We start from the raw sequence: 26,426 nt of genomic DNA, 5'->3' as shown, positions 1-26,426 counted from the left end.
GCTCCTGAGCCACAGGGATTACAGGTGTGTGTCACCATGCCAAGCTAGTTTTACATTTATTTTTAAATCAAGCACACAAAATTTTGCCTTACCAGCCTGTGTAGGGATTATAGAAGAGTTTCAAAGCATCAGATGTAACAATCTCTCGCCACAAGTAGTGCAGGGAACTATCTAAATTAAATAAATAAATAACCATAAGAATGAATCTGTTTCTCTTTCTGTTAGTAAGAAGTCCAGATACCCTAGGATACTCATTTTGGAAACCCATGGTGAGAAATCTCAATCAGGAAAAACTACATAATTAACACATGGGTGAAAAAGGATCCCTCCAAGTCTTTTTTTCTAATAGTATTCTTTAATTTCTTTGTTTTGAGCACAAATCCATATAAGCAAGTAATAAAATTAAAGAGTTAACTGTAGCAAATTACACAAGGTTAACAGGAAAAAAAACCCTAATATATATAACCAATTCCTATCTTGTATATAACCAATTCCTTATCTTATAAATAATTCAAGAAGTTCCATTGTTTTAAAATAACTCAGCAGACATATGCTAGTACACTAGTACATTTATCTGAATCCTACCTGACCTCTTACATGGATCAGAGAGTCAGAAAAGGATTATTTAAGTAAAAAATATCTAAAACTATAATACATAAAAGTACTCAAGTTTGTTTTCATCAGAATCTTCCACCATCTTTCTTCTTAATATTTTAACTTGTTAAAGCCAACTTTCAAGGAGGGAGTGTGCCTCTACCCATTAGTAAAATTCAAGCAATCTTTTGTTGCATTCCTAAGGGATTAACAGATGAAGTAGGAACACAGATGAACAAGTGTTTATACAATGAAAAGATTAAAAGATGAAAAGTTTCAATGAGAATAAGAGACAGAAGAGCTGCTAAATGGTACACACGGATTTAATCAACAAAATGCGGTCTATGGTAAAAAAGAATGAATTATTCATTCACACAGAATGGATATATCTCAACATTATGCCAAAAGAAGCGTATTTCTCCCCAAAATGTATGTTTATTATAATTTCATTCATTGTTTCAAAAAATAAGCAGAACTGTGGTCACATTGGTTGCCTCCTGATGGGGTTGAAGTAGGAAAAATGACTGGGGTTTGAGGAAACTTTCCAGAATGATGGCAATACTTTATATCGGGACCGTCTGATAGAGGTACAATGGGAACTGCATATGTAATTTTTAATTTGTAATTTTATTAATAAATAAAAAGAAGAAACAGGTGGAATAGTTTTTAACAGCGTATTTTATTTACCCCAATATAACTAAAAAATGTTTTAACATGTAATCAATATAAAAATTAAGATATTTTACATTCTTCCTATTTGAAATCTGGTATGAATTTAAACTCAGTACATCTAAACCTGAACAATCATATTTCAACTCTCAAGAGCCATTTGTGGCTTGTGGCTACTTTGGGGACACTTTAGTTCTTTATTTTAATTGGGTTGTTGGCTATACAGATGTATAGATTTATTAAAACTCATCAAACTATGCCCTTAAGATCAGTACAATTTAACGTATAAAAATGATACCTTAATAAAACTAATTAAAGAAAAAATATTTTAGAGAAAAAGTAATATGGTACGTGGGAAACTTTATAGAACTATTATTTCTTCAACAAATAATTAAAAGAAAAAAAAAACAGTGGGGAGACAAAACCCACATATTAGGAATCTTAATAGAAACCAATTCCAATGTCAGATGTTATTTTTTTTCAGATTTGAAAGGGTGGGTGGAAGGCAGAGGACAAGAGAATGGGACCAGAGTAGTGGGAATGAATTGCTATTTGTTGTTCAAAATGAAAAGTTAAAAAAAAAAATGAAGTTTGTTAAAAAGTATAAATTTAAATACTGGAAGAAATTACAGCTGTTTGTCATTAAGTAAAATAAATCTATATATAGGAAGAATTCTAAATAGTTAATACACTTCCTATAATCAAGTAAAAATCTCATCTTGAGGTAGTGATAAAGTTTGTCTCCCATAAACCTATGACTTTCATGAAAATACTTAATAGGTGAAATTTTATTTCTTTCTTTATTTTGTGGGGCAAAGAATAAAATGCAAACCTAAGAAAATATAGTCATGTATCTCTCACGTCTATAAATTTGTTTTCTGTCCTAATATTTAACATCAAATTACGAAGTTTCCTGTAGAGGAATAGCAAAATTCTCATCTAATCAGATTTTAAAAGCAACTATTAGTTGACAGATCATGTAAATAAATTTCTTGGTTTTTAAAAATTCCAATCAAGATTGTGTTCATTTTGGGAAGAAAAAACTTCTTCAAACTTTTCTGAATGAGGAAAGCCACAAATTAATTTTTGTAGATTTCTATTTTGAAGGATTTCTTAAGAAATTATTTTGTTCATAATAATACCCATTCTATCCTATCTTTTCAATATTCTTTGCTTAATGATTACTGCCAACCCCCACCAATCCCTCTAACCAAGGTGCCTTTTGTTAAGCATCTTATACTTGCCACCAGTAGGAGTGCTTCTGAAATGCTCTTGTTGTAGCATCCAGTTGACAGCCTCTCTCTGGTAGGGTCTCAACACAGGGATTAATGCAGGATGCTGGACATCCACTTGTACAGACAGTGCTTCTTGCTGATGTGCTTGCTTCACAAAGTGATAGAGCTCATCAATGTCCTGTCCCTCTGGCTCACTCTCTGAATCTTCATCATCTTCTTCTAACACATCTGTATATTCAAAAACAATGTAGTCACAACTTGATTTACCTTTTATAACTATACACAATTTTTATCCTAAAAATATACTATGCACTCACTCAATTCAGGTCTTGTTCAGTGTGTTTTACAACTGGAAATCCCTATTAGTTCTTCATTCATCAAAAATCTATCCACTTTTCCCATGGCACTTTCTTTTGTTTCCTCTGGCTGGAATTAAAGTCCTCTGCCCACACAAGATTTTGGATATAACAGTATATTGCAATATTTATGTGTATCTGTCCCTTCACCACTGAGGAAAAAAGGTGGTCTTGTTTTCATAACTCTTCAGAGAAGCTGACATATTGGCCCATTATGGGTATGTAATAACCATCTCAGGAACTGATTGTGAATATCTTCTGAAGTTTACAAAATGATAACTTATTTCACTTTTACATCATTTTAGATTTGAACTGGGTTGGTGGGAGGTAGAGGGGAAGAGAATGGGACAGGCCAGGCATGGGGCCTCACACCTTAACCCAGGGACTTGGGAGACTAAGGCAAGTGGTCACAAGTTTGAAGCCAGTTTAGAAAACTTAGAAAGACCCTGTCTCAAAATAAAAAATAAATCAAAGAACTGGGGATGTAGCTCAGTGGTAGAGAACCCTGAATTCAATCTCCATTATTGTTAAAAAATAATAATAATAAAATAAAAAAAATATATATATTATATTTCCATATGTAAATATCAATTTTTTTACGTATATTAAGTTAAGACAAGAGTTCTCATTCTATTTCTCATGCTAAAAAAGGACAAGCTTTTGGTAGAAGCAGTTGCTAATTAGGAAACAAGTGCTTAAATGTCAATTTGGGAGGAATATCTGATTCATTTGATTCACTCAGTTGGCACAACTGTCCTATTCAAGAACTAGTGCTTACTCTAACATGAATAATTCGATTAAAAAACTGTTAATAAATTTGTAACTTCTTTCAGCTGATTCCTTATTAAAAATATCATTCTTTCAAGGTAAAGTGAACCGTTTATGTATGAATTAGTTTCAAGGAGGTCTATATAATTCATATGCTCTAGAACTAAAAGATTATACCAAAAATATACAGCTCACTTTTGTTTTCAGTAAAAAGAACACACTGTATTGGATTTTCAATTATTGTATAATTAGGTAGTTCTACAATTTAGTACTAATATCTAAATTTGAACTGTTCTTAGAAACCATGTTTCTAAAAATTCAAAATCCATTATTTTTATAAGAATTATAGATTTTTATCGTAACTTTAAAGAATCTACATGCACTTGAAAGCATTCCTGTTAATTCTGAAACCAGAGATTTTTCTCCACTAAATCTCTAACTTGCAAAATAATTTACTAGTAGCAGTATTATGAAATAATATGCTATAGAATCAACTCACTGACTAAGCTTAGAAACTGATTTCTAAAATACTCCAGTATGAAAATGTTCTAAAATTTCCAACTGAAATAATGTTGCCCTACCAATTCTTCAAAGAGAAATTTGAGCAGTTTTTGCAGTAGTGCTGTTGGATGCACCAAATCATTCACACTCTCCCCTGGCCACCAATGGCAGATAATTCTGAAACTGCAATTCTGACCAAGGATACAATGTTCTGCCAAGAAACAGAGTGAAGTCATCTGGTCTTTATGAGAACCAAGCTCTTGACAACTGCAAAGGAGAGGTGGAACAAAGGCTGGCCAAGAATCTCTGGCTGTGATAAAATTCTGCACAAGAAAACAAAAAATCCAACTACCTCAGATCCATTTAGACTACCTTTCAACTTGCATATTACCTTGGCAAACACTTCTTGAATGCTTACTATAAACTAAGCACAGAGCTAAGCAAACACAGTAAAATAAATTATATCAGCAAGGGCATTTCGAATAAGTAAAATTTTGCCACACAGTGTTTTATATAGGTCATACAAATTTTTAAAATCATTTTCATTACCTGATTTTCTGGTTGTAATGTATAGGAGCTGAAAGAAAAATCCACAATTCAAAAGCAATATAAAATTTACTTTAAAAATTACCTGGAATAATAAAATTGTATAACTTTTCCATCACTCTCTTCATGAGTTGATTAAATTTTTTCATTCTTGAATTTGCATCACTCAAAAAGTCTAATTTTGCTAGGCCAGCTTCCAGAATATAAATTCCAACCTACAAAGAATTGTTAATAAAAAAATAGTTTTACTTGGAATATACCATTCTTTATGAGGACATAAGAAAAAAAACCTTTTTTTAGTTTCATCATTTTTAAAGGTATTCACAGTATTTGCCCCACACAAGTACTAGTTAAATATCTACCAGATCTCCTCTGGATATTTTCATTTTCAATAATGCAAGTGTCTATTATGCTAGATACACCAGTCTAGCTTTTAGAAAAAAAAATACTTCCTTAACTGAAACCAAACCTGGGAGAATGTGATGAGAACATCCAATTCTACCTGCCAAGTCATTAATTCCTTTACTTGATGAGCATCAGAATAATCACTGAAGTTTATTAAAAACGCAGACTTCCTTAGAAGGTTCTAACACACATGCTAGAATTCTTATGAAGTTAGGTTTAGAAATCCTTATTACTGGATCAAACACTAAAATGTATCTAATATGGGCAGGTGGGGGTGGTGAACCAAAATGTAAATATACTACAATGACCTAAGCAAAAATCAAAATAAAAATTGATTCTGGGAGGGGGGTTTTTCTTAAAACCCACTAATGGATTAAATAAACTCTGAACAGAATATTAACAAATGACCAAGAGTTACTAGGGAAAGGAAAGGAAACAATCCGGGTAGAAGGAATTATGAGAGCAAATGGAAAGATTCAGAAAGACAGCAGAGTGTTTGTCGGAAGCAAATCAATTTGGAGTTTCTGGAACAAAAAAAGAGTGATGGAGTATGAGGCTCAAAGACATATCAAAGGAGGGACTAGTATAGCAGATTAGAAAAATTATACTTAGTTCTTCAGACAGGAAAGAACTGCATGCATGGTACACACGTACAGAAACTAGATAAAGGATCTGAAAAGGTACAACAGGAAACAGAAATGGTTAAATGATTGTTATAGTAAGGAAGAGATGATAAGGACCAAAAGAAGACATTGATAAGACAGATGGAAAGAAGAATCAGGAGGATCTCCTTGAAAAAAGTGGTCCAGAAAGGATTAGCTATAATACATTTTCTGTAGTTACTGAAAGCCCCAAATAAAGTGTATTTGAAACTTGATAATGAGAGACTTATTGCTGGTTTTTCAGACTTTCCAAGTTAACTTTAAAATGAACTGCTAATGTAGAAGAACTTTAAAAGACACCACAGAAACTGAATACCTTGATAATGTGATTTCCTTCTGGTCTTTGGTAAAGTTTTATTCTTCTCTTCTTTTGCAGCCATCCCAAATCTTCTAACAGTTCACCAGTGAAGGATGATTCTACTCGAATACTTTTGTCACAAATGCTGATTGATTCTTTGAGGCCTTCTTCTTGTTTCTTTACCTCCTCACATTCTGAATGAACATAGATCAGGAACTCATTGCTTAACTCTGAACTCATCAATGTAAAACTCCTTTCAGAAAAATTTTCAATTAAATTTTGTTCAGGAAGAAGCTTAAGAGTTACTTCTCCCAGAAATGCTTTCCAAGAATTATCAAAATGATAGGGAGAAATCACAATACTCAACTTTACAGAAGAGGAGGAAAAAATACCAATGGTTTCTTCTTTTTTAGTCAGTTTCAAGACACTCCCAGACTGTGAACACCTCTTCTTGTCTCTGTAAACCACTTCTTCCTGTGGGCTGTCATCCAGAATGATGCAATCAGCAAAAGAGGATTCTGCACCTGGGCAGGGCTGCTCATCATCAGTCAAGGTGAGTGGTTCATTCCTTCTGTCCTCATGCATGTTCCAACGAAGCTGCTGCTGCTTTTCTTCATCTACCTTCACTGGAAAAGCGCGTTTCCGTCGGTTGCTCATTTTCACCTTCTCGTGGTTGGTAAATGTGAACTCTAGAAGACAAATGAAACCAGTAGACGATTTTAGTATGTAAGTATTCCCTGATGAGAAATTCAACATAAACTCAAAGACCACAAATTTAACATGAAATCTTCAGAGAGAAACAAACAAAAATATTATTTTTGAATTGCTATATGCATGCACAAATAAGCCAAAGTAAAATCCATTATTCTGTATAGTTGATATGCACCAATTAAAAAAGTTAAATAAAATATCCTATCAGGTATTTGCTGAGTCTCCACTAAATACTCAGCACTGTGCTATATTTCAGGGGAAGATATAAAATAAGCACAAATCAAATTATGGACTAATGTGGAACAGAAAAGAAACTGTGTTTTGATTTCTTGATGAACTGAGCACACAAAGCAGCCTACCGTCCTCTACTCCTACTAACTCCCATCCCTAACTATGTGCTCCAAATCCCAGAAAGAATGAAAAATGTATTTTAAAGAAACAATTCAAGAACACATAGCCCTGTTTAAAATAAGACAAAACAAAGTGACTGGGGAAATCTTAGCTGACCAGAAACTTTGAGAAGTTTCTAAAAAATAATATAGAAGGAATAAGACTGAAAAACTAAGTGACAGCAGGAATGTATTAGGGAGCATCGTCCAGAGGATTCCCAGGCCCAAGTGGTGGACCTATTAGTGGAACCCAAGTGAATACAGGGTCACAGACACAGACAATCATGGAATATCAACCTTCTCTCTTGTTAAAGTAATGCAGCTGTAATGGGGACATTTATTTTCCAGTGAGAGTATTGCCTAAACTGAAGAGATGTCCTTTTGTTACTGATTATAGGAAAAAAAGGTCGATGGCAATGGACTCTACCTATGGACGGGTTTCATCAGTCCTCACTCTCATTGAACACAGTAGAAAACAAGTTGAAGCAGCTATGTTGGATTCTCCCTTAAAGCAAGCTACAGAAGCAATTAAAGGTGAAGGAGGGAATTTGAAGTGCAAAGACAAGCTCACAAGGAACAATCAAACATTTAGAGACCACCAACAGGAGAAGAAAAAAAACTAAAAAAGACAAATTTTTACCTAAGAAATAGATGGAACAATGTGAGTCACTTTACAATCTAGATGGTCAATAACATCACATTCTTAGGGAGAAAACATACTGTTTTCATGAAACAGAAGCAGTAAGTAATAACACCAAAAAGATATGGTTATAAAAAAGGTGTTAAAAATTTTTGGAAAAGCAAATTAAATTGCTAAAATTCGAGAGAAGGAAAAAAAATAAGGGAAAGAGAGGAGGTCAATGATTCAGTAATAGCAGAATGAATATAATTACAGAACAAATGTCAAAATGATCCCTGAAACAAGTAAATTATCTCATAGCGCCTAACTGACTCTTCCTGGTTTACCTGGAAATTTTGCCATTCAATCTCTGGAAGTAATCAATCCCAGGAAACCCCTCTATCCCAGGCGAAGTAGGATTCTTGATGGCCCTTCTCCCAGCTTATTACAAGGAGACAGTTTCCAGGAACAATAGGAGGAAACCAGAGTCCAGTGGTCTCTTCTGAATTAAGGAAACATTTTAGAATTTGTAAGACAAAATGACGGAGACCAACCTTGCACATGACTGAGTCACACTCCCCAGTTAGGTGCTGAGGCACTGAGTCACAGAAATGTGGCAGAGCTTTCCGCACCCTTCTTGGGTTTGAGGGTTGGTGTCTCGTGCATGGGTGTGTCTTGCTACAGCCCCATGGGTGAAGCTATGCTCACCTGTTCTTTTGTAATATAACCCCTTGCCCAGTTTAGGATAGAATCTTCCATGGAAGTGCCTTGTATGTGTGTCCCTTCTCTTACTGTGCCCTTGGGTGTGGCCTACCCAAATGTCAGTCAACCTGCTGACAGTGGACATCACGAAGATAGACTCAGTCCCCTGAAACCTGACCCCTTGCCTCATTTGAATAGCTTTTCCTCAATAAAAGGGGTTAGCATATGCTCTCGCTGTCTCTCTTTCTGCAGACCCTTAAGGTCAGAGGAGCCGTCACAGCGACTCCAAAGAAAAAGGTATTTGTGTCTCTTGTGCGGTTATTTTGTGCAGCCCAGTTAGCCCAGTTCAACTGGAGTAACCCCTGAGCCTTTTAGTCACCCGAACAGAAACCCGTCAACAAAATATCAAATAGGAGGTGCACACACAGAGGGCTCTAAAGATACACAGAGGAACCACTTGAGTATGTATGATAATGATTTAATGATTTATATTTGTGGATGAGGGAAACAAAGATGGAGAAAGGACCACCAGAAATAGGTGGAACAGGGGCTGGGGTTGTGGCTCAGTTCAATCCTCAGGACCACATAAAAAATAAATAAATAAAATAAAGGTATGTGTCTACCTACAACTGAAAAGTATTCAGAGAAAAAAAGAAATAGGTGGAACAATCCCTGCAGCTCATACATAACTGGGGATAGTTTACAGAAATACCCTTTTCATACAGGAGGTAACATGCAGAATTTTCAGAAGAATTGCCTTATAAGTGGTCCCAAGTTAGCTTTAGACTAACACCCAGAAACAAAACAAAACAAAAATGAGTTCATTCTGAATCTAGTCTAACAAACTTTAAAAACAACAAACATAAAATTGAACAAAATGTCAAAAAAAAAAAATCACCAGGCATAAAACAAAACAAAACAAACAGTAAAGAACCATGACAAGAAAGAAAAAAAGATCTAGAAATTACACAGATGATACAATTACCAGATATAAACATTCAGTTATTCTAAATATTCTGAATATGTTCAAGAAAGTAGAAGAAAACATGACAATAATGAGGAGAAATGGAAGGTATGTAGATGGAAAAATTACATCTGAAATGAAAAGAGGCCAATAGCAGAAAGACATGGGGGAAAAAGCAGAGTGGATTCAAACACAGTAACAGCAGCAAGTAGTGAAAATGAATTAAAGGGATAAACAAACACTAAAAACAACAAACAGCACCTGGACCTACTAGAAAATGTTAAAACTATCTAACACTGATGCAATTGGAATCTAACAGGAAAGGGAGTGAAGGTAAGAAAAATAGTTGAAAAAAACCATGCAAGAAAATTTTCAAAATCTGATAAGAACACAATCAACCCAGAAAACCAAAAGGCTTAATGAAAACCAGTAAGGGCAAATTACAAGAACCTTAAAAACAACAAACACAAACTACAATAGCAGCAGGGTATACCATAATTAAATTGCTGAAAAGCATCATCTCTCCAGATTAGTCTTATCTCTGCTTTTGATATTTCTCCTAGCCTAGAATTCTAAACCCAGCAAAATATATTTCAAAAATGAAGATGAAAAAAGACAAAACCCAAAAGGATTGATTACCTACAGACCTATACTATAAGAAATGTCAGAAGTTGTTTTCAGGCAGAAGAAAAATGATATTAGACAGAAATGTAGGTCTACATAATAAAACAAAAAGCAGAAATAAAAAGCTTCTGTAACTATAATTTTTGTTTCCAAATTTAAGATATAACTGACTTTTTAATCTAAAAAATTATTCTAAAAACTTTCCAGCAAACGTAAAAATAGATAAAAGAGTACAGTAATATAATTATCATATGACATATTATGTTCATGGACTGAAGGACTCAAAATAATCAATATTATCAATTCCTTAATATTAATCTATTGAATTGGAGTAATACCATTCAGAATGCCAATAAGTTTCTTTGAAAAAAACTGACAAACTGGTTCTACAAATTATACTGAAATGCCCAGCATCTAGAAGAACCAAAAAAATTTGGAAAAGAAGAATAAAGTTGAATGAATTACACTTATTTCAAGACTTATATCAACAATAAGTCTTGTGGTAATAGTGTAAAGACAGACATAATGCCCATGAATAAAGATAAAATGTTTAGTAACTGACCCACACATGTATGGTCAATTGATTTTTGAGAGAAGTTCAAAGGCAATCAACAGGGAAGGTATATCCCTTTCAATAAATGAGTATCCATATGAAAAAAAAAAGTGAACCTAGAGGCTTACTACATAACATATGTAACAGTTAAGTCAAAATAGATAATAAACTAGAATAAATAGCTAAAACTAGAAAACTCCTAGTAGAAAATCAAGTAACATTGAGTCAGGTAAAAATAATAATAATAAAAAAGACACAATATTTTAAAGAGGACACACACAAAAAAAGAATCTGAGAGTATTAAAAAATGATAAATTAAGCTTCATTACAATTAAATACTTTGGCTTTTCGTAAGATACTGTTATGGAAATAAGACAAGCCATAGATGGGAGATGATATTAGCAAAACAATATCTGATGAAGGATTTATTTACAGAATATATAAGAACTCCTGCAAATAAACAATAAGACAAATTGGAGTAATACCATTTTATCTTAAAAAAGTGGGCAAAAATTTTGAACAGACACTTCACCAAAGATGATCTAGAAGTAGCAAATAAGCACATGAAACTGTTTTCACCATCTTCAGTCATTACAACAATATAAAGTCAATACAAAATCACAATGAGATGCCACTATATATACTAGAATGTTCAAATTTAAAAGACTGAAGATGTGAGAAACTGAATTCTCAAATATTTTAATATAACATAGTCACTTTGGAAAAGTTTGTCAGAATCTAATAATGTTAGATGAGCTAAAAAATTTGAAATGATCCAAAGATCCATCAACTGCTGAAGAGATAACAAACTGTGGCATATTCATTCAATGGAATGCTATTCTATGATAAAAATAAACAAATTGGGATGGGATAAGACTAGTGGTAGAGCCCTTATCTAGCTAGCACATATAAGACTCTAGAGTCAATCTTCAGTAGCCTTAAAGATAACTATGATGTATATAACAGTATTGGTAAAATTTCAAAGCATTAAAGAAGGTAAAGGAAGCTAGTTGTCAAAGACTACATACTGCATGATTCCACTTATATGAAAGTCAAGAAAAGTTAAAATGTAGTGATATAAAGCAGATTAGTGATTACTAGGAGCCAGAAATTGGAAAGAAGTAACTGAGAGCAAAGGAGCAGGAGGGAAAGATTTGGGATAACAGAAATGTTTTATGAATGGTGGTTATATAAATAGCATATATTTATCAAAACTCATCAAATTGTAGTCTTAAAATAAAATTTTATAATATGTAAATTATATCTTAATAAAGTTGATTTAAAAAGCAAAAAAAAAAAGATGCAGGAATTAAAAATCATCAGAGAATATTAAGAGCAGCTTTTTCCTAATAAACTTAAAAAATCTAGATAAAACAGATAATTTCCTAACAATCTACAATGAACAAATCGGCCCAAGAAATAGAAAATCTGAATAGACCAATAACCATAAAAGAATCAGAAGTAATTATCTACCTCATCTATCCCCACTTCCTTGCTGACAGAACATTTATTTAGGAACACAGTGGCTCTGTAACTCAAAGAAGGATGGTATCCACAGCAGCTCCAAGGAAGTAGTTTTTGTCTATTATTGGCTAAACCAAGCCCAGCTAAGTAACACAAGCTATGTGTAGAATTCAACTTAAAATAAATAAAAGTATTATTAAAAACTCAGCTCCTCAGTCTCACCAGTCGCACTTCAAGTACCCGGTAGCCATATGTAACTACTGGCATAAAACATTCAAATAGCAAAAAGTTTATCAAACAGTGCTAATCTAAGTCAATCATGAAAATGTCATTCACATTAGACAATGCTTAGTTTATGAATGCACAAGTGATGGATTATAATCAGTCTCTGACAATGGTTAATGACTTTTTTACCATCTTCTTTTATCTTGGAGAAATAATACATAGAAAGCCCCTAATTTCCTAAGCATTAATTGTTGTCACAGTCTCCTCAGAACACATACTGAAAATGTGAAACTGAGTCACTCAACTGGAACCCTAGTAAGTTCGGTTATACCAGCTTATCAGTTAATTACTGCCACCACACACATGCAATATAACATAACACCCCAAAGTTCAATGCCTTGAAACAGCAAATCATTTTTTTCTCACAGATCAATAGGTTACCTGAGGGTGGCTCATGTAAGATAGGTTTCTAGGAGGAGTCTGGCTCTGCTTACGTAGTTTTTATTCTCCTCCTGAGATAGAAGAAGTGCCTCAGGAACAATTATATGGCAATGGTTGAGGTGTAAGAACACAAATCCAGTCACACAAGTACTTTTCAAAGTGCTTCATACATCAAAATCACTAAGGTTCCATGACCTAAAACAAATCACATTGATGGATACAAAATTAAGATGTAGAGAAATCTATTGCACTTCTTTACTGGGTGGAATTGTATATGGCAAAGAGCATGGATATGGGTTGAAGGAAACTGGGCCAAAAATGTATCACACACAATAAAGTTAATCAACTTTAGGTATGATTTTCATATAAAATTTTAAAAGTACAATTTGAAGAGTTTTGATAAATGGGTGGCATACAGTTATGTAACCACCATTCACAGAACATATCACACACTATGAAACCAAACTATGAAGGTCCAAAAAACAATGACATCTGCAAAGCTCACAGAAAAAAATGTGAGTTTTGAAATCTTAGATTCTAATTCCAGCTTTGGTATTTACCAACTATGTGTCACTGAAATAGTAAACTAACCTTTCTATGACAGTTTCTCATTTCTAAAATGGGGATGACAGCAAGATTGTAGTTATAAATAACTGAAGTACAACAGAACAGTAACAGAAGTTTAGCATGTATTCACAATGTGGTAGATGTTATCATTATCATGCTCAGAGTCTTCTAAACTACACTTTACTTAACTGAATTTGGATGGGGACCATAAATCAGTGCTTCTTAAATTTAGCCGCACATTTAGAACACTTAAAAAATCCTAGGTTGTAGCCCAATCAATTAAATCAGAATGTCTGGGGATAAGACACAGGCACAATCCTCATTACTGTTTTAGGCTTCCTATTCCACTGAGTTGCCAAAATGGAGAAACCTTATTCTGTATAACTAGTTGCCTGCTGAAATCCATTTCTTTCCTTCCAAAGTATAGACTAGTTGGGATATGGCTGCCCAGTTTAGTAAGGTACCATGACTAGTTCCAGCCAATGGAATATGAATAGAAGCAATGTGTCATTTTTAAAATTTTTGTCTTTTGTGTGCACACATTTCTTAAAATAAACTCGTATACCAAGAACACATTCTTTCAACTACTAATTCATTCTCTGGTAAGACCCATTCAGTGTCTTTGAAATCATGTATGCCAATATAATCTGTACATTCCTTTACAGGTTTGATTTCAACCTGATTTTCCTAACATTAGAGACTCAGTTATTTATCAACGATAATAATTAAATTGGAGAAAAGTAAATACGAGGCATTCTTGCATGTTCTCCCTTTGTTCAGTTCTCAATGGAGCAAAATTCATGATTAAAAAATATATATATATATATCTGGTTGACTCTTTCCCTAAGGAATCCAGAGATAATGTCTTAAACCAAAGATATTTTTTGGTCAAAGATAATCATCAGCTAATAAGTACTGGTGAAATTCTATACATCTGTAAGCCAATCCCATTTCCTTTTCCATGCATGTGTCTTCATACCTTTTGAATCAGACCTTTGATTGTTCTACTGCTTCATCCTCCATAAATATTAGTATTTGGGTAAAGTGTAATTATGTGAAGTTTTCTGTATGGGTCACACTTTTACTGTCCTGCATTTAAATGCAAAAAGCCTTTTGATGTAAACACCCTCTCACACTTTCCTCCCAGTGGCTGTCCTATATTCCCCAGAAAGCCTTCCTGACATGTATGACTGAGGAAATTGACTTAAGGGTCTCTCATGCTTGATTCCAATTGCTCCAGGGTTCACTATGAATTTCTTGAAAGTTGACTAAGAATAGTATCTTATTCAATATTTTACCTCCAAAGCCAGGTCAGTGCCAGGATGAAAATGATATACAAAAACAAGGTGAAACAAAGATCTCTTAACTTCCTATCTTCCTTCATTATAAGGATCTACAGTACTTTATTCACATTTCTTTTTTGAGAAGTCTCTTTAATTCACATTCTATCAGACTTCAGATAATAGAAAAAATATTCTTTGCTGTCTCTGGCCCAGAATGAGGCAGGAAAAGTTAAAAGAACTGAACAAATTGTACCTTTTAACGAAAATAAGAGGGAGTGCTAAAAAAGTAAATAAACTGTTATTAAGAGAACATAACAAATGAGTATTAAATTTAAAAAATTCCCCTCCAAATGATTTATTCCTTCATTCAATGATAAACAAATCCTGAATTACAACAAATCCATAACGGACCATGATTCAGGCTATCAAGGGCAACTAGAAATATACATTTGCCATTTCACTGCCCAAGGTGTTGGTTTAGGCAAACAAAGTCCAGTTGTTACAAAGGACTTGAAATCTCTTGATAATCCAGTATTACCACAATTTGACAGTACAGATATTATGGATCACTTCTACTCAAGGGAGTGTCATCATTCCTGCTATCGCCCACTGGAAAAACTAAAAATAGCAGTAACAACTTCAAAATTATGTTATTTTATTCAGTGACAGTCTCAAGTTAATTTAAGTAGGAAAACATCAAACATCTAGGGTTTCTACCTCATGCAAATGCCGAGCTGCTTGAGAAAAGAGCTCACGTTTACTTGCCACAATTTAATAATAATGTATATCTGACAGGGATCGTCAATCATCAGATACAATCACACCTTCCTTCATGGACCCAGCTAACACAAATGCACAATGTGTAAGAGCGATTTTGAATGCAATGTAATTAATCTAACTCCAAAGGTAACAGAACTTTCAGTCAGACGAACTTGGAAGTCCCTGCCTTCCCTTTAACTCTACACAATCCCGCACACCAAGAAGCCGGGAGGCTGCCCAGTGCCAGCCTCCAGGGGGCATAGGTAAGTATACGAAGATACCCAGTTATCCTCCCAAAAGAAGCAAAAGAGGTTACAGGAATCGGAGCGGGGCTGGAAGCAGCCGACTATTCCTAGCAAGCTGGGCAAACAAGCCACCCCAAGGCCGCCGACCGCGACTACCGCCCCTCTGGCAGTGAAGCGTGGTCTCGACCCCACACCGCACACCGCAGGCCCCAATCCACGGCGAGAAGAATGGCCACCTTTCCCATGCCCCGCGCCAGCCCCCGAGAAAGCTGCTGCGGTCCGGAGGCCCGAAAGTCTGGGAAGAGGATGGGGTCCGGGAGGCTCGCGCTGCCGTTCCCCTTCAGCCCTTGCGCTTCCCGAGGTCCGGGACACCCAAGTCCTCTCTTCGTGGCCCTGGGAGGCCAGAGACGTCTTCCCTCCGCAACCTCTGACCCCTGACCCACCATAACCCAAGCACCTACCTCGGCTGGTTATCCAAGCCTCTCGAGTCTCTCTGCGCTAGACCCGGGTCCCTCAAATGCCCTTGCAGACCCCCAGCAGGCATTCGCCGCCCACCGAACATCCGCCTAAGGTGGGCACGCGCGCGGTATGCTGGGTAGCGTCGGCTTTCAGGGGGGCCCAGAAACCACAGCGCCCGGCTGCCGGGTGCGCGCTGGAGCGTGGGGTCAAAGTGAACGCGCACGTCGGAGCGCCCCGCCCCCTGTGTCCCGCTCTGGCTTCATGCGTCTCTTCTGCGCAAGTCCACTCAGTTAAAGCCCATCTAAGGCTACCGCGAGAGTCTCGCGATAGCTCTGCTCAAGGATGTTATGAAATACAGGATTGGCTGGAATCCCGAAGCAGAAGGCGGGGCTTATTAGCAGATGTGGGCGGGGCAAACCGGGGATAGGTGTAATTCGTTTACCTTAATTAATACATATAAATATGGTAATCATGGGCAATATGTTAAACTAGAGATCCAGTTGTAAATTGTGTAGAGATGTGATTTTAACTATAAAGGTGAATTCAGTATACTACCATTCAATTAAACAAATTCTTCCTTTCAAATTTTCAATGGAATTTTTAATCTTGTCTTTGCTAAGCACCCTGTATATCCTTTGAACATTTTCTCTATGGAATGTTTTTCAATATTAGAATCACCAGAGCTCATTCCACATAAAAATCGTTCATTTTTCTTCCTTGTATCTCTGGTAACCCCCAGGTGTAAGACATCTGTTCACCCTTGACAACACTGAGTTCTTGCACCTATTAGATGCTATCAATCTAGTGAATTACAGAAATTAGAATCAACTGATTGGACATAGAAGATGGTAATAGTGAACCCCTAGGTGTTCATACAATTCAAATCCTGTAAAGGCATACTGCATATCTACTGAAGGTTCCATCCCAGACAACAATAAAGTGAGTATTGCAATTAAGAGAGTCTCATAAGTTTTTTTTGGTTTCTTGGTGCATACAAAAATTATATTTACACTATAGTCTTTGTAGTGCAAAATAGCATTGTCTAAGAAAACAACATAAACATCTTAATTTAAAAATATTTTACTGTTAAAATTGCTAATGATCATCTGAGCCTTCAGTGCAGCATAATCCTTTTCCTGGTGGAGGGCGTACCTCCATGTTGAAGCTGCTGACTGATCAGAGAGGTGGTTGCTGAAGGTTGGAGTGGCTACAGCAATTTCTTAAAATAAGGCAACAATAAAGTTGCTGCATCATTTGACTCTTTCATGAAAGATTTCTCTGTCGTATGCAATGCTGTAGCATTTTATCCACAGAACTTTTTTTTCAAAATTGTAGTCAATCCTCCCAAACCCTGCAGCAGCTTAATCAATTAACTTTAAGTAATATTCTGAATCTTTTGTTGTTGTAATTTCAACAATGTTCACAGCATCTTCTACAGAGTAAATTCATCTAAAGAAGCCATTTTCTTCATTTATCCATAAGAAACAATTACTTATGCACAGATGTTTTATCATGAGATTGTAGGATTAGTCACATCTTAGGCATTGCTTGTAATTCTAATCCCCTTGCTATTTCCAGCACATATTCAGATACTTCCTCCACAGAAGTCTTGAACTCCTCAAAGTCATTCATCAGAGTTGGAATCAACTTCTTTCAAACTTGTTGATGTTGATTTTTTTAACACCGGACCCCATGAATCATAAATGCACGAAAGTCAAAATGACTCCTTGTTCCCTGGGCTGAAGAATGGATCTTGTGTTAGCAGGCATGAAGACATTAATCTCATTGTTCATTTTTTTTTAATATTTATTTTTTAGGTGTAGATGGACACAACACAATGCCTTTATTTTTATGTGGTGCTGAGGATTGAACCAGGCTCCCGTCCCCTATCCCCCCCACCAGCCCCCAGCCCCCACTGTGCCAGGCAAGCTCTCTGCTGCTGAGCCACAATCCCAGCCCTCATTGTTCATCTTTTGTCAGGGCTCTTGGGTGACCAGTTGTATTGTTAAAGAGCAGAAATATTTTGAAAGGAATCTTTTTTTCAGAGCAGTAAATATCAATAGTGAACAAACCATATTGTTAACACATCTTCTATCATCTAGACATTGTTGATCCATTTATAGAGAAAAGGTAGAACAGGTTCAATATTCACATAAGCCCTCAGGTATTTGGAGGAACAAATATGCTTTCAGCTTCAACTTAAAGTCACTAACAAGACAAATCATTTGTTAAAAAAAACAGTGCAGGATACACACACACACACACACACACAGGTGAAATTCATTGTAATATATCTATAATGTTAATCTGACTAATCTGAAAAAACTTAATAAATTGAAAAAAGACTGATAGAATAAAGGAAAGAGAACAAGGGGTAGGAGAAGAGAGGAAAAGGAAAAGTCCTGGGGATTGAATTGGAGCAAATTAAATTTCATGCTTGTATAATTATGTTAAAATGAACCCCAACATTATGTATAACTAAAATTCCCTAATAAAAACATTTTCAAAAAAGCACAGTATCTTGGGCTGGGGATGTGGCTCAAGTGGTAGCGCGTTCGCCTGGCATGAGTGCAGCCCGGGTTCGATCCTCAGCACCACATACAAAAAAAAAAAAAAAAAAACAAAGATGTTGTGTCCGCTGAAAACTAAACAATAAATATTAAAAAAATTCTCTCTCTCTCTCTCTCTCTCTCTCACTGTCTCTAAAAAAAAAAAAGCACAGTATCTGTGAAGTACAATAAGTGAAGTTCAATAAAATGAGGTATGCCTACAATATAAGGGCAGTTAGACCACTTGTTTCTTTATGTGATCTCATTAACCAAAGTGATTACAGATCCACTTCTTTTTGACAGAAGTTTTAGTCTGCCACACCCCTAATTTAGGACATCTATTTTACAAATGAATGACAAAAGTTGTTCTCTTGGAGGGCTGGTTGAGAGGAAGTAGATAAATTAGTGTAATGCAAATTTAACTTCCTCTGGGGACAGAAACAGGATTAAATGATGACTTATCAATGTAGAACTTTATATTTTGCAAAGCCCTTTCATGTTGATTTTTCCACTTGATTCCTAACAATTAAAGATTTTTTTTTCATTTTCATTTTACAAAAAAAGTGATCTGACACGCAGAGAAATTTGGTATTTGACACAGTTTAGCGCTAAGAGAACAAGTGGATCTAGAACGCCTCTTGACTTCTCTGTAAAGGATGTCGCCTCTTATTTTTGAATCATATTATCTCTCAAATAATAAACAATTTCATCATCAGACTTACTAGGTTATTATGGGCAAATTGAAGGTAAGAGGCATGTGATTATACTATGATGTAGAGCTATGCATAACAACAAATATCTATTTTCTTCTCAACATAAAGGTCATTCATAAAATGACTCAAGAAATTTATTCCATATTTCCTTCCTTTTGACAGACCCAACCTGATCTTTTTTTAAAATTGGGAGCCATCTCACCACAAAGCCATGAAAAGATAATTTTGGCTTTACTATAAATTACTGCAAATTCTGAACCTGCTTGGAATGCCTGCCCGTGCCTTGAACTCACCCATGCCTGGCTCTATGACCAGATAGCAGCCCTCTCTGAAACCTTAGTGAGGCCTCACAAATCTTGGCCTTCCCTGGCCAGATAACGACCCTCTCTGAGGCTCTAATGACCTTCATAAATTCTGATGTTGGGGCCAGCAAAAATGTAAACTACCATTAGTGTTATGCTCGTCAGAGTTCTGTTATCTGTAACCCCCCCTTTGTGTAATTTTCTGGGCTATAAAGCTGGGCTGCAGGAAAGCTGTGGCTGCTTTCTTGTTCCCGCGGTTTTGGGTGGGAGAGGCAGCCCGGCCGGTCAAAATAATAAGCTTGCTTTAATTTGATTTTAATTGGAGTCTGTGGTCTTTTCTTGCGTCCTGGTCTAACACTTTGTCTGTTCTCTGGAAATGAAGTAGGTTGCCACCAAGTATGACTGAGAATTGACAGAGATAAATCCTTCCTTTTCATTTCTTTACCTTCAACATGTCCTGGGATTTCTTTCCCTTTCCCTGACAAAATGAAAATATTAGGTTCAATGTCACTATTCTAGAATTAATTACAAATCATCATGAAAAAACAATATTGAAAGGTAATAATTAAACCTATCAGGGGCTAGCCTGAGGGAAAACTGCATCATTTTGAATATGAAGATTTGTGTTCAGTCATATTCCTCCTGCCCCCATAATAGATCCTGCTCATAATCCTGCAAAGCATGTCTGACCCTAAATCCCATTCTTTTTTATCTGTTTGACCTGAAACAACCCCTTTCAGAATAGCAGATAACTCCTGCTAGCACCAATTTTCTAAGACCATATTTCTTCATCACCCTCTCTGTTAGCACTATATGCATTTTAGCAGTGGACTTGGACATTGTAATTCTTGTTTCAAGGAAATGGATCTCAGATCTAATTTTGCCCTTGACCCCAAGAACAGACCTGAACAATACACCAATGCTAAAGTCTGTGCATGGCACTGCCCTTTACTGGATGGAAGTTTTGGAAAGGTTCTTTATTTCCTGGCATGTTTAATTTTAGTCCAATACAACTATAACTAAGTTTCCTTAAGATTCTAGATTCGTTCTGAAAAATGTTATATCACTGTTTTTATACTTAAAATTGTTTGATAGTGACCCTTTAAATATTCATACTATTTTTACTTCTGGGTCTCAAAATTGCATAATAAATATTACTCAGAGTTATAGCATCAAAAGATTCATTTACGATTTTCCTATTCCTTAATGCTCTGAGGCTGTACTGACAAAAGTAGTTGTAAGAAACATGCCCCAGGGAAAAAAAAATAATGGTTGGGTATTATTAAGAAAAAAATAACAATGTCTGAGTCCACCGCTGAAATGTGTATAGTGCTAACAGAGAGTGTGATGAAGAAATATGGTCTTAGAAAATTGGTGCTAGCAGGGGTTATCTGTGAAAGGAGTGGTACCAGGTCAAACAAATAAAAAAGAATGGTATCATGGGTCAGACATGCTATGCAGGATTATAAGCAGGATCTATTAAGAGTCAGGAAGTACATGAACTGAACAAAAATCTTCATGTTCGAAACTACACAGCTTTTTCCTCATGCTAACCCCTGTTAGGTTTAATTATTAAATTTCAACTTCCCTTTTTTCTTGGTGATTTGCAGATCAGATTTATTTCAAAGTATGAAGTTTTGTTCTATCTCCCCTGCTGCAAGCTCAACCTGCAAACTGAAAACTCAAGCTGTGTCCTTTCTGCCTCTCTTCGTTTGTGAAGCAAAGTTTGTAATCTACACAAAATGCTTCACTGGAAATGAATTTATAGCATATGCAGAAGGGAATTCGTTGTTTTTTTTTTTAAGTGTTTGTGTTGGATGTGAATAAAGTAATGCTTTAAATTAGGTAAAACCAACGAGAAGTTTGAGGTGTAAGGAAATATGAGAGATTATATTCAGTGCTTAGCAAGAAAGATAACATGAGGTGTATCACTGCCCCTCCTCCATCACAGTTCCTCTCATCTTCCATATCCAACCATTACTTTTTCTCATGGGGCATATTTTTTCCAACTACTTTGTCAGTATGGCCTCAAGGCCTTAAGGAACAGGAATACTGTTGATCAATCTTTTGATTCTTATAATTCTGAGTCATATTTATTTTGCAATTTTGAGACCTACATGTAAAATATTGTTTGGATATTCCAAGGGTCACTATCATTCATTTTATGTACAAAAATAGTGACATAATACTTTCAGAATGAATCCAAAACCTCAAAGAAGCTTAGCTATAATAGTATTAGCCTAAAATGACATTTACTAGGTCATGAAGAACCTTTTCAAAACTTATATCCAGTAGAGGGCAAAATTGGATTTGAGCTCCATTTCCTTGAAACCCTGTTAAATTTCCAAACTCTTCACTGGATCTTTAAATAAACTTAAATCCTACACAATAGTAGTATGTGATTATCAATTATTTTATATGCCATAACAACTCCATTTTGGATGTGAGCTCTTGGGAGTTAATTTTATATTTTTAGTGCTAGAGATTGAACCCAGGTGTGATCTAACACTGAGGTACATCCCCAGCCTTTTTTATTTTCAGACAGGGTCTTGCTAAATTACATAGGTTCTGGCTAAATTACTGAGATGAACTTGAATTTGCAATCCTCCCACCTAGGCCTCCCAAGTTATGGGATTACAAGCAGGTGCCACTGTGCCCAGTTCAGGGAGTTAAATTTCAAAAATAAATATGAAACTATTAGAAGAAATGCTATAGGACTGGAATGGGCAAGATTTTTTTTGCACAAGACCTCAAAAGCACAGGAAACAAAAGCACAAACAGATGAATAGGATTACATCAAACTATGAAGTTTCTGCATAGTAAACAATCAACAAAGTAAAGAGACAAGCTACAGAGTGGGAGAAAATATTTGTAAATTGCACATCTGACAAGAGGTTCATATCCAGAATATATAAGGAACTAAAGCATTCAACATGAAAAATTTAAATAACCACAAAGAGCTACCACTTAAGAAAGCCAAATTAAGAAGGTCAAGGTTTGCATGTTTTTCTTTCATATGTTGAGTGGAAGCTAGAAAAGAAAAAGGAAAATAAAGGTTGGGGGGAGTGAGTCTCATGAAAATAGAAGGGAGATCAGTAAAATAGATGAAAGGGATGAGGGGGAGAGAGAAGGAAAGGGAATGGAGAAACATGGGAGAATATTGGCCAAATGAAGTTGTTGTAATGTGTGCACATACACATGTGTAACAACAAATCCCACCATTGTGTACAACTATAATGCACCGAAAAAAATATGAAAAAAACTTTCTTAATAAAAAACATTGTGTCATTTCAAATTATTAAATGACAGCATTAACATTTTATTTCTTCTTTAGTTGGACTTTCTAGAAATAACTAAATCCTTTGAGTAAACTTTTGAAAAGAAAGGAATGACTATTATCAAAGACATAAAAGATAACGAGAGGTGGTAAGCATGTGGAGGAAAAGGAACCCTTGTATACTGTTGGTGGGAATGCAAATTAGTACAGCCATTATGGAAAACAGTATGGAGGTTTTTAAAAAAATTAAAAATAGACTGACCATCTTATCCACCAATCCCATTCCCAGATGGATATCCCAAAACAATGAAATCAGTACATCAAAAAGGCATCTGCACTCTCACATAACCTAAGAGTCCATAAATTGATGATGGATAAAGAAAGTGGAATAAATATACAGAATGGATACTGCTCAGCCATAAAAAAGAGGAAACTGTTATCTGCAGCAACATAGATAGATTTAGAGTACATTATGTTAGGTGACATAAGCCAGGAATAGAAAGACAAGTATCACATGATCTTATTTATATGTGGAATTTAAAAAGTTGATGTCATAAAAGTTGAGAGTAGGAGGGTAGTTACCAGATGTCAGGGAGAGTAAGAGGGAATAGAGGATTGAGAAGAAGTTGATCAGTGGGTGGTAGTTTGCAGTTAGATAGGAGAAGGAAGGTCTGGTGTACGACTAAACAGTAGGATGACTACAGATAATGATAATTTTATTATATACTTCAGAAAGCTAAAAAAAAAACCTTGCATATTTTCACCATAAAGGATAAATGTTTGAGGAGATTTAATTTAATTTAAACATTGCACAATGTACACCTATATGAAAACATCCATGATACTCCAAAAATGTATAATTGGAAAGTAAAGTATCTGTAAAAGCTAGTCACATCTGTGCAGTAGCATTATGGTATTCCGAGGTTTAGATTGCTGGAATTTTTCTGAAATTTGTCAGGAGGTTCCCACCCTTAGCCTAATGGACTCCAAACAGTCTCATTCTTTGAGTGCACAGGACACAGAGAAGCCACATATATTGGTCACATCATAATTCCAGGACTACTTACACACAGGGTATTGCTCTACCTCATAGGTCTCCTCACGGCCAGATGCCCATCCTTCACTGCAGCTCCTTCTTAGTGCTTCTGCCCACGTTCCTTGTTATTTATTGCCTGATAATGGAAAAAATAAAATAAACCAAATCATCCAACCATCCCAAGTAACTAGTGAAAACAATTCAGAGACAAATGTTTGGAATCACTTGAATAGGTCGTCTCTTTTTTTCATCTTTTTTACATCTTGATGGTTAGAAATCAAGATAATTGCTGTAGTTTGGATCTTGACTGTCCCTCAAAGACCCATGTGTTAAAGACTTGCTCTTCAGCTTGGTGCTATTAGGAAGTAGAACATTCGGGAGGTGCGACCATAGGGAGAAGTTAGGCCATAGGGAGAATTTAGGCCATAGGGAGAAGTTAGGCCATAGGAAAAGTGCCCTTGAAGGTGTGCTGTTTCTTTCTTTTTGCTTCTTGGCTACATGAGGTGAACAAGCCTCCTTCATTACATGCCCCACCATGCTGCACTATGCCTCTGCAGGCCAAAAGTAGCACGGCCAAGTGACCATAGATTAAAACCTTTGAAACTGTGAATCAAAATAAACCCTTCCTCCTTTTAATTTGATTATTTTAGATATTTTGTGACAGTAATAGAAAACTGATGAACACATTTGTATAAATCAAACCTTTATTTCCAGCAGCCATAAGGTTATACATACATATATTGTGGTTCCATTCCTGGAAATCCACTCATATTTTTAAAATATCAAAATTATTACAAAAATAAGATGCAAATTTATGTTTCAAAAAACATACCTTAGGTATACTAAACAAAAACTCTTATTTGAAAAGTTACATTGTAAATTATATTTTAAGTAATTTTCAACATTGTCTAAAATGCCCAAAGTTTCTTAACATATGAGTTCAAGGAAGTTAGAACTGAAGATGTCAGTTAAAAAAAAAAAAAGTCAACCTCTAGCCACATCCCCAGACCTTTTTATTTTTTGTTTTGAAACAGGGTCTTACTAAGTTGCTCAGGGCCTCACTAAGTTGAAAAACTTTTAGGCATCTTTCATTTTACTGATGACCTTTGAGTTCAATCTTAAAATTAGAAACAGATAAAAATTGTCACTGTCAACTTAAGCCTATGGAAAATGACAAATGGTAAATATTGGGGAAGGAGAGCAGTTTTCTTTTTTCTTTCGTATTCAACCATTGAGCCACATCCCCAACCTATTCTGTATTTTATTTAGAGACAGGGTCTCACTGAGTTGCTTAGCATCTCTCTATTGCTGAGGCTGGCTTTGAACTCGTGATCCTCTTGTCTCAGTTTCCCAAGCCACTGGGATGACAGGCGTGCACCTAGCAGAGCTGTTTTCTTAATATCAGAAAATCTAAAATAATTTCTCAAGCTAAATGCAGTTACAGACTGAGTTTGCTAAATTTTCATTGGATTTCAGGGTTCCTAAGTGTGGCCATTGGTTATAACTGTATTTGATTTCTGCTCTTTATTTGGAGTGGTGGTGACAAGGGAGTATTATGAAAAGAAATATGAAGGAAGAAAGTTATTCATGAGGCCTAGTTTGGCTTCTTCAATCTTCATGGAACTTATAAATTCTATACTGGCAAAACTTGCCCAGTTAGATATCAGGAAAAGAATAGATACTAGATACCACAAAGTCTGACTATCCTAGCTATTTAATTTAAAGCCCTGTTAAGCAGAAATCTATTTAAATCCTGGCTCTGCATTTTCACTATGTGTAGGGCCCTGCACCAATCATCTATTCTCATAATAACCATTTTTACCTACTACAAAATGGGGACAGTAGTATCCTCTCTACCTACAACCCGAATGTCATGCATTATTCACATAACATAACCACTAAAACACAATGTAAGTTATTTAATGTACTCAGATATAAATGCATAAAATGTGAAGTCTAGATGGAAATTACTAGAAACATCATAGTTCATAATGCATCTGGATTAATTTTTCTTTAAAAGCTTTGATCATTTGGAAATGGAGCTATTATAGAATTCCTAACTGTCCAGTCAAATAACAACCAAAAAGAAATCATTATCAACGTTATTACTCTTTCAATTATGAATTTTTCAATGAGTCTCTCACTGACTCCTCAAAAGACAAATAAGAGATTAAAAATTTTACAATGTATTCAAACACAATGGAAAAGGAAGGTAATTAATAAATTATGTTGGGTTGTGGATGTAGCTCAGGGGCAGAATGCTTAACTAGCATGTGCAAGGCCCTGGGATAGATCCCTAGCATTACAAAAAGAATAATTTAAAAAGAGCTGGGTATGGCTCAGTGGTAGAGCACTTGTGTGGTGTGTATGAGGCCCTAGATTCAACACTCAGCATAGCATGGCAAAAAAAAAAAAAAAAAAAAAAAAAAAAGAAAAAGAAAGAAAAAGAAAAAGTTATGTTGTACTTCTGTGATGTAATATTTTGGATGAATCATGCAAGATAAGTCTTG

At 35.5% G+C, this 26,426-nt stretch overlaps 1 protein-coding gene across 1 annotated transcript in view; it reads right to left on the bottom strand.

Annotated features, from left to right (window-relative positions):
* Positions 1–16,219, bottom strand: part of Shprh (SNF2 histone linker PHD RING helicase) — an 87,606-nt gene extending 71,387 nt beyond the window's left edge. Inside the window, exons 1-6 of the mRNA XM_071612939.1 lie at positions 16,042–16,219; positions 12,727–12,921; positions 6,053–6,723; positions 4,755–4,884; positions 2,504–2,726; positions 93–167 (exon numbers count right to left, since the gene is read on the bottom strand). Coding sequence (XP_071469040.1) covers positions 93–167; positions 2,504–2,726; positions 4,755–4,884; positions 6,053–6,691 — 1,067 coding nt within the window. The 5' untranslated portion in view covers positions 6,692–6,723; positions 12,727–12,921; positions 16,042–16,219. The remainder of the gene's footprint in view (positions 1–92; positions 168–2,503; positions 2,727–4,754; positions 4,885–6,052; positions 6,724–12,726; positions 12,922–16,041) is intronic.
* Positions 16,220–26,426: the final 10,207 nt, after the last annotated feature.

This window comes from Marmota flaviventris, chromosome 6 (assembly GCF_047511675.1).
Source record: "Marmota flaviventris isolate mMarFla1 chromosome 6, mMarFla1.hap1, whole genome shotgun sequence".
Lineage (NCBI taxonomy): Eukaryota > Metazoa > Chordata > Mammalia > Rodentia > Sciuridae > Marmota > Marmota flaviventris.
The sequence above is the reverse complement of the archived record's forward strand: the minus strand, read 5'-3'. Positions and strand labels throughout refer to the sequence as shown.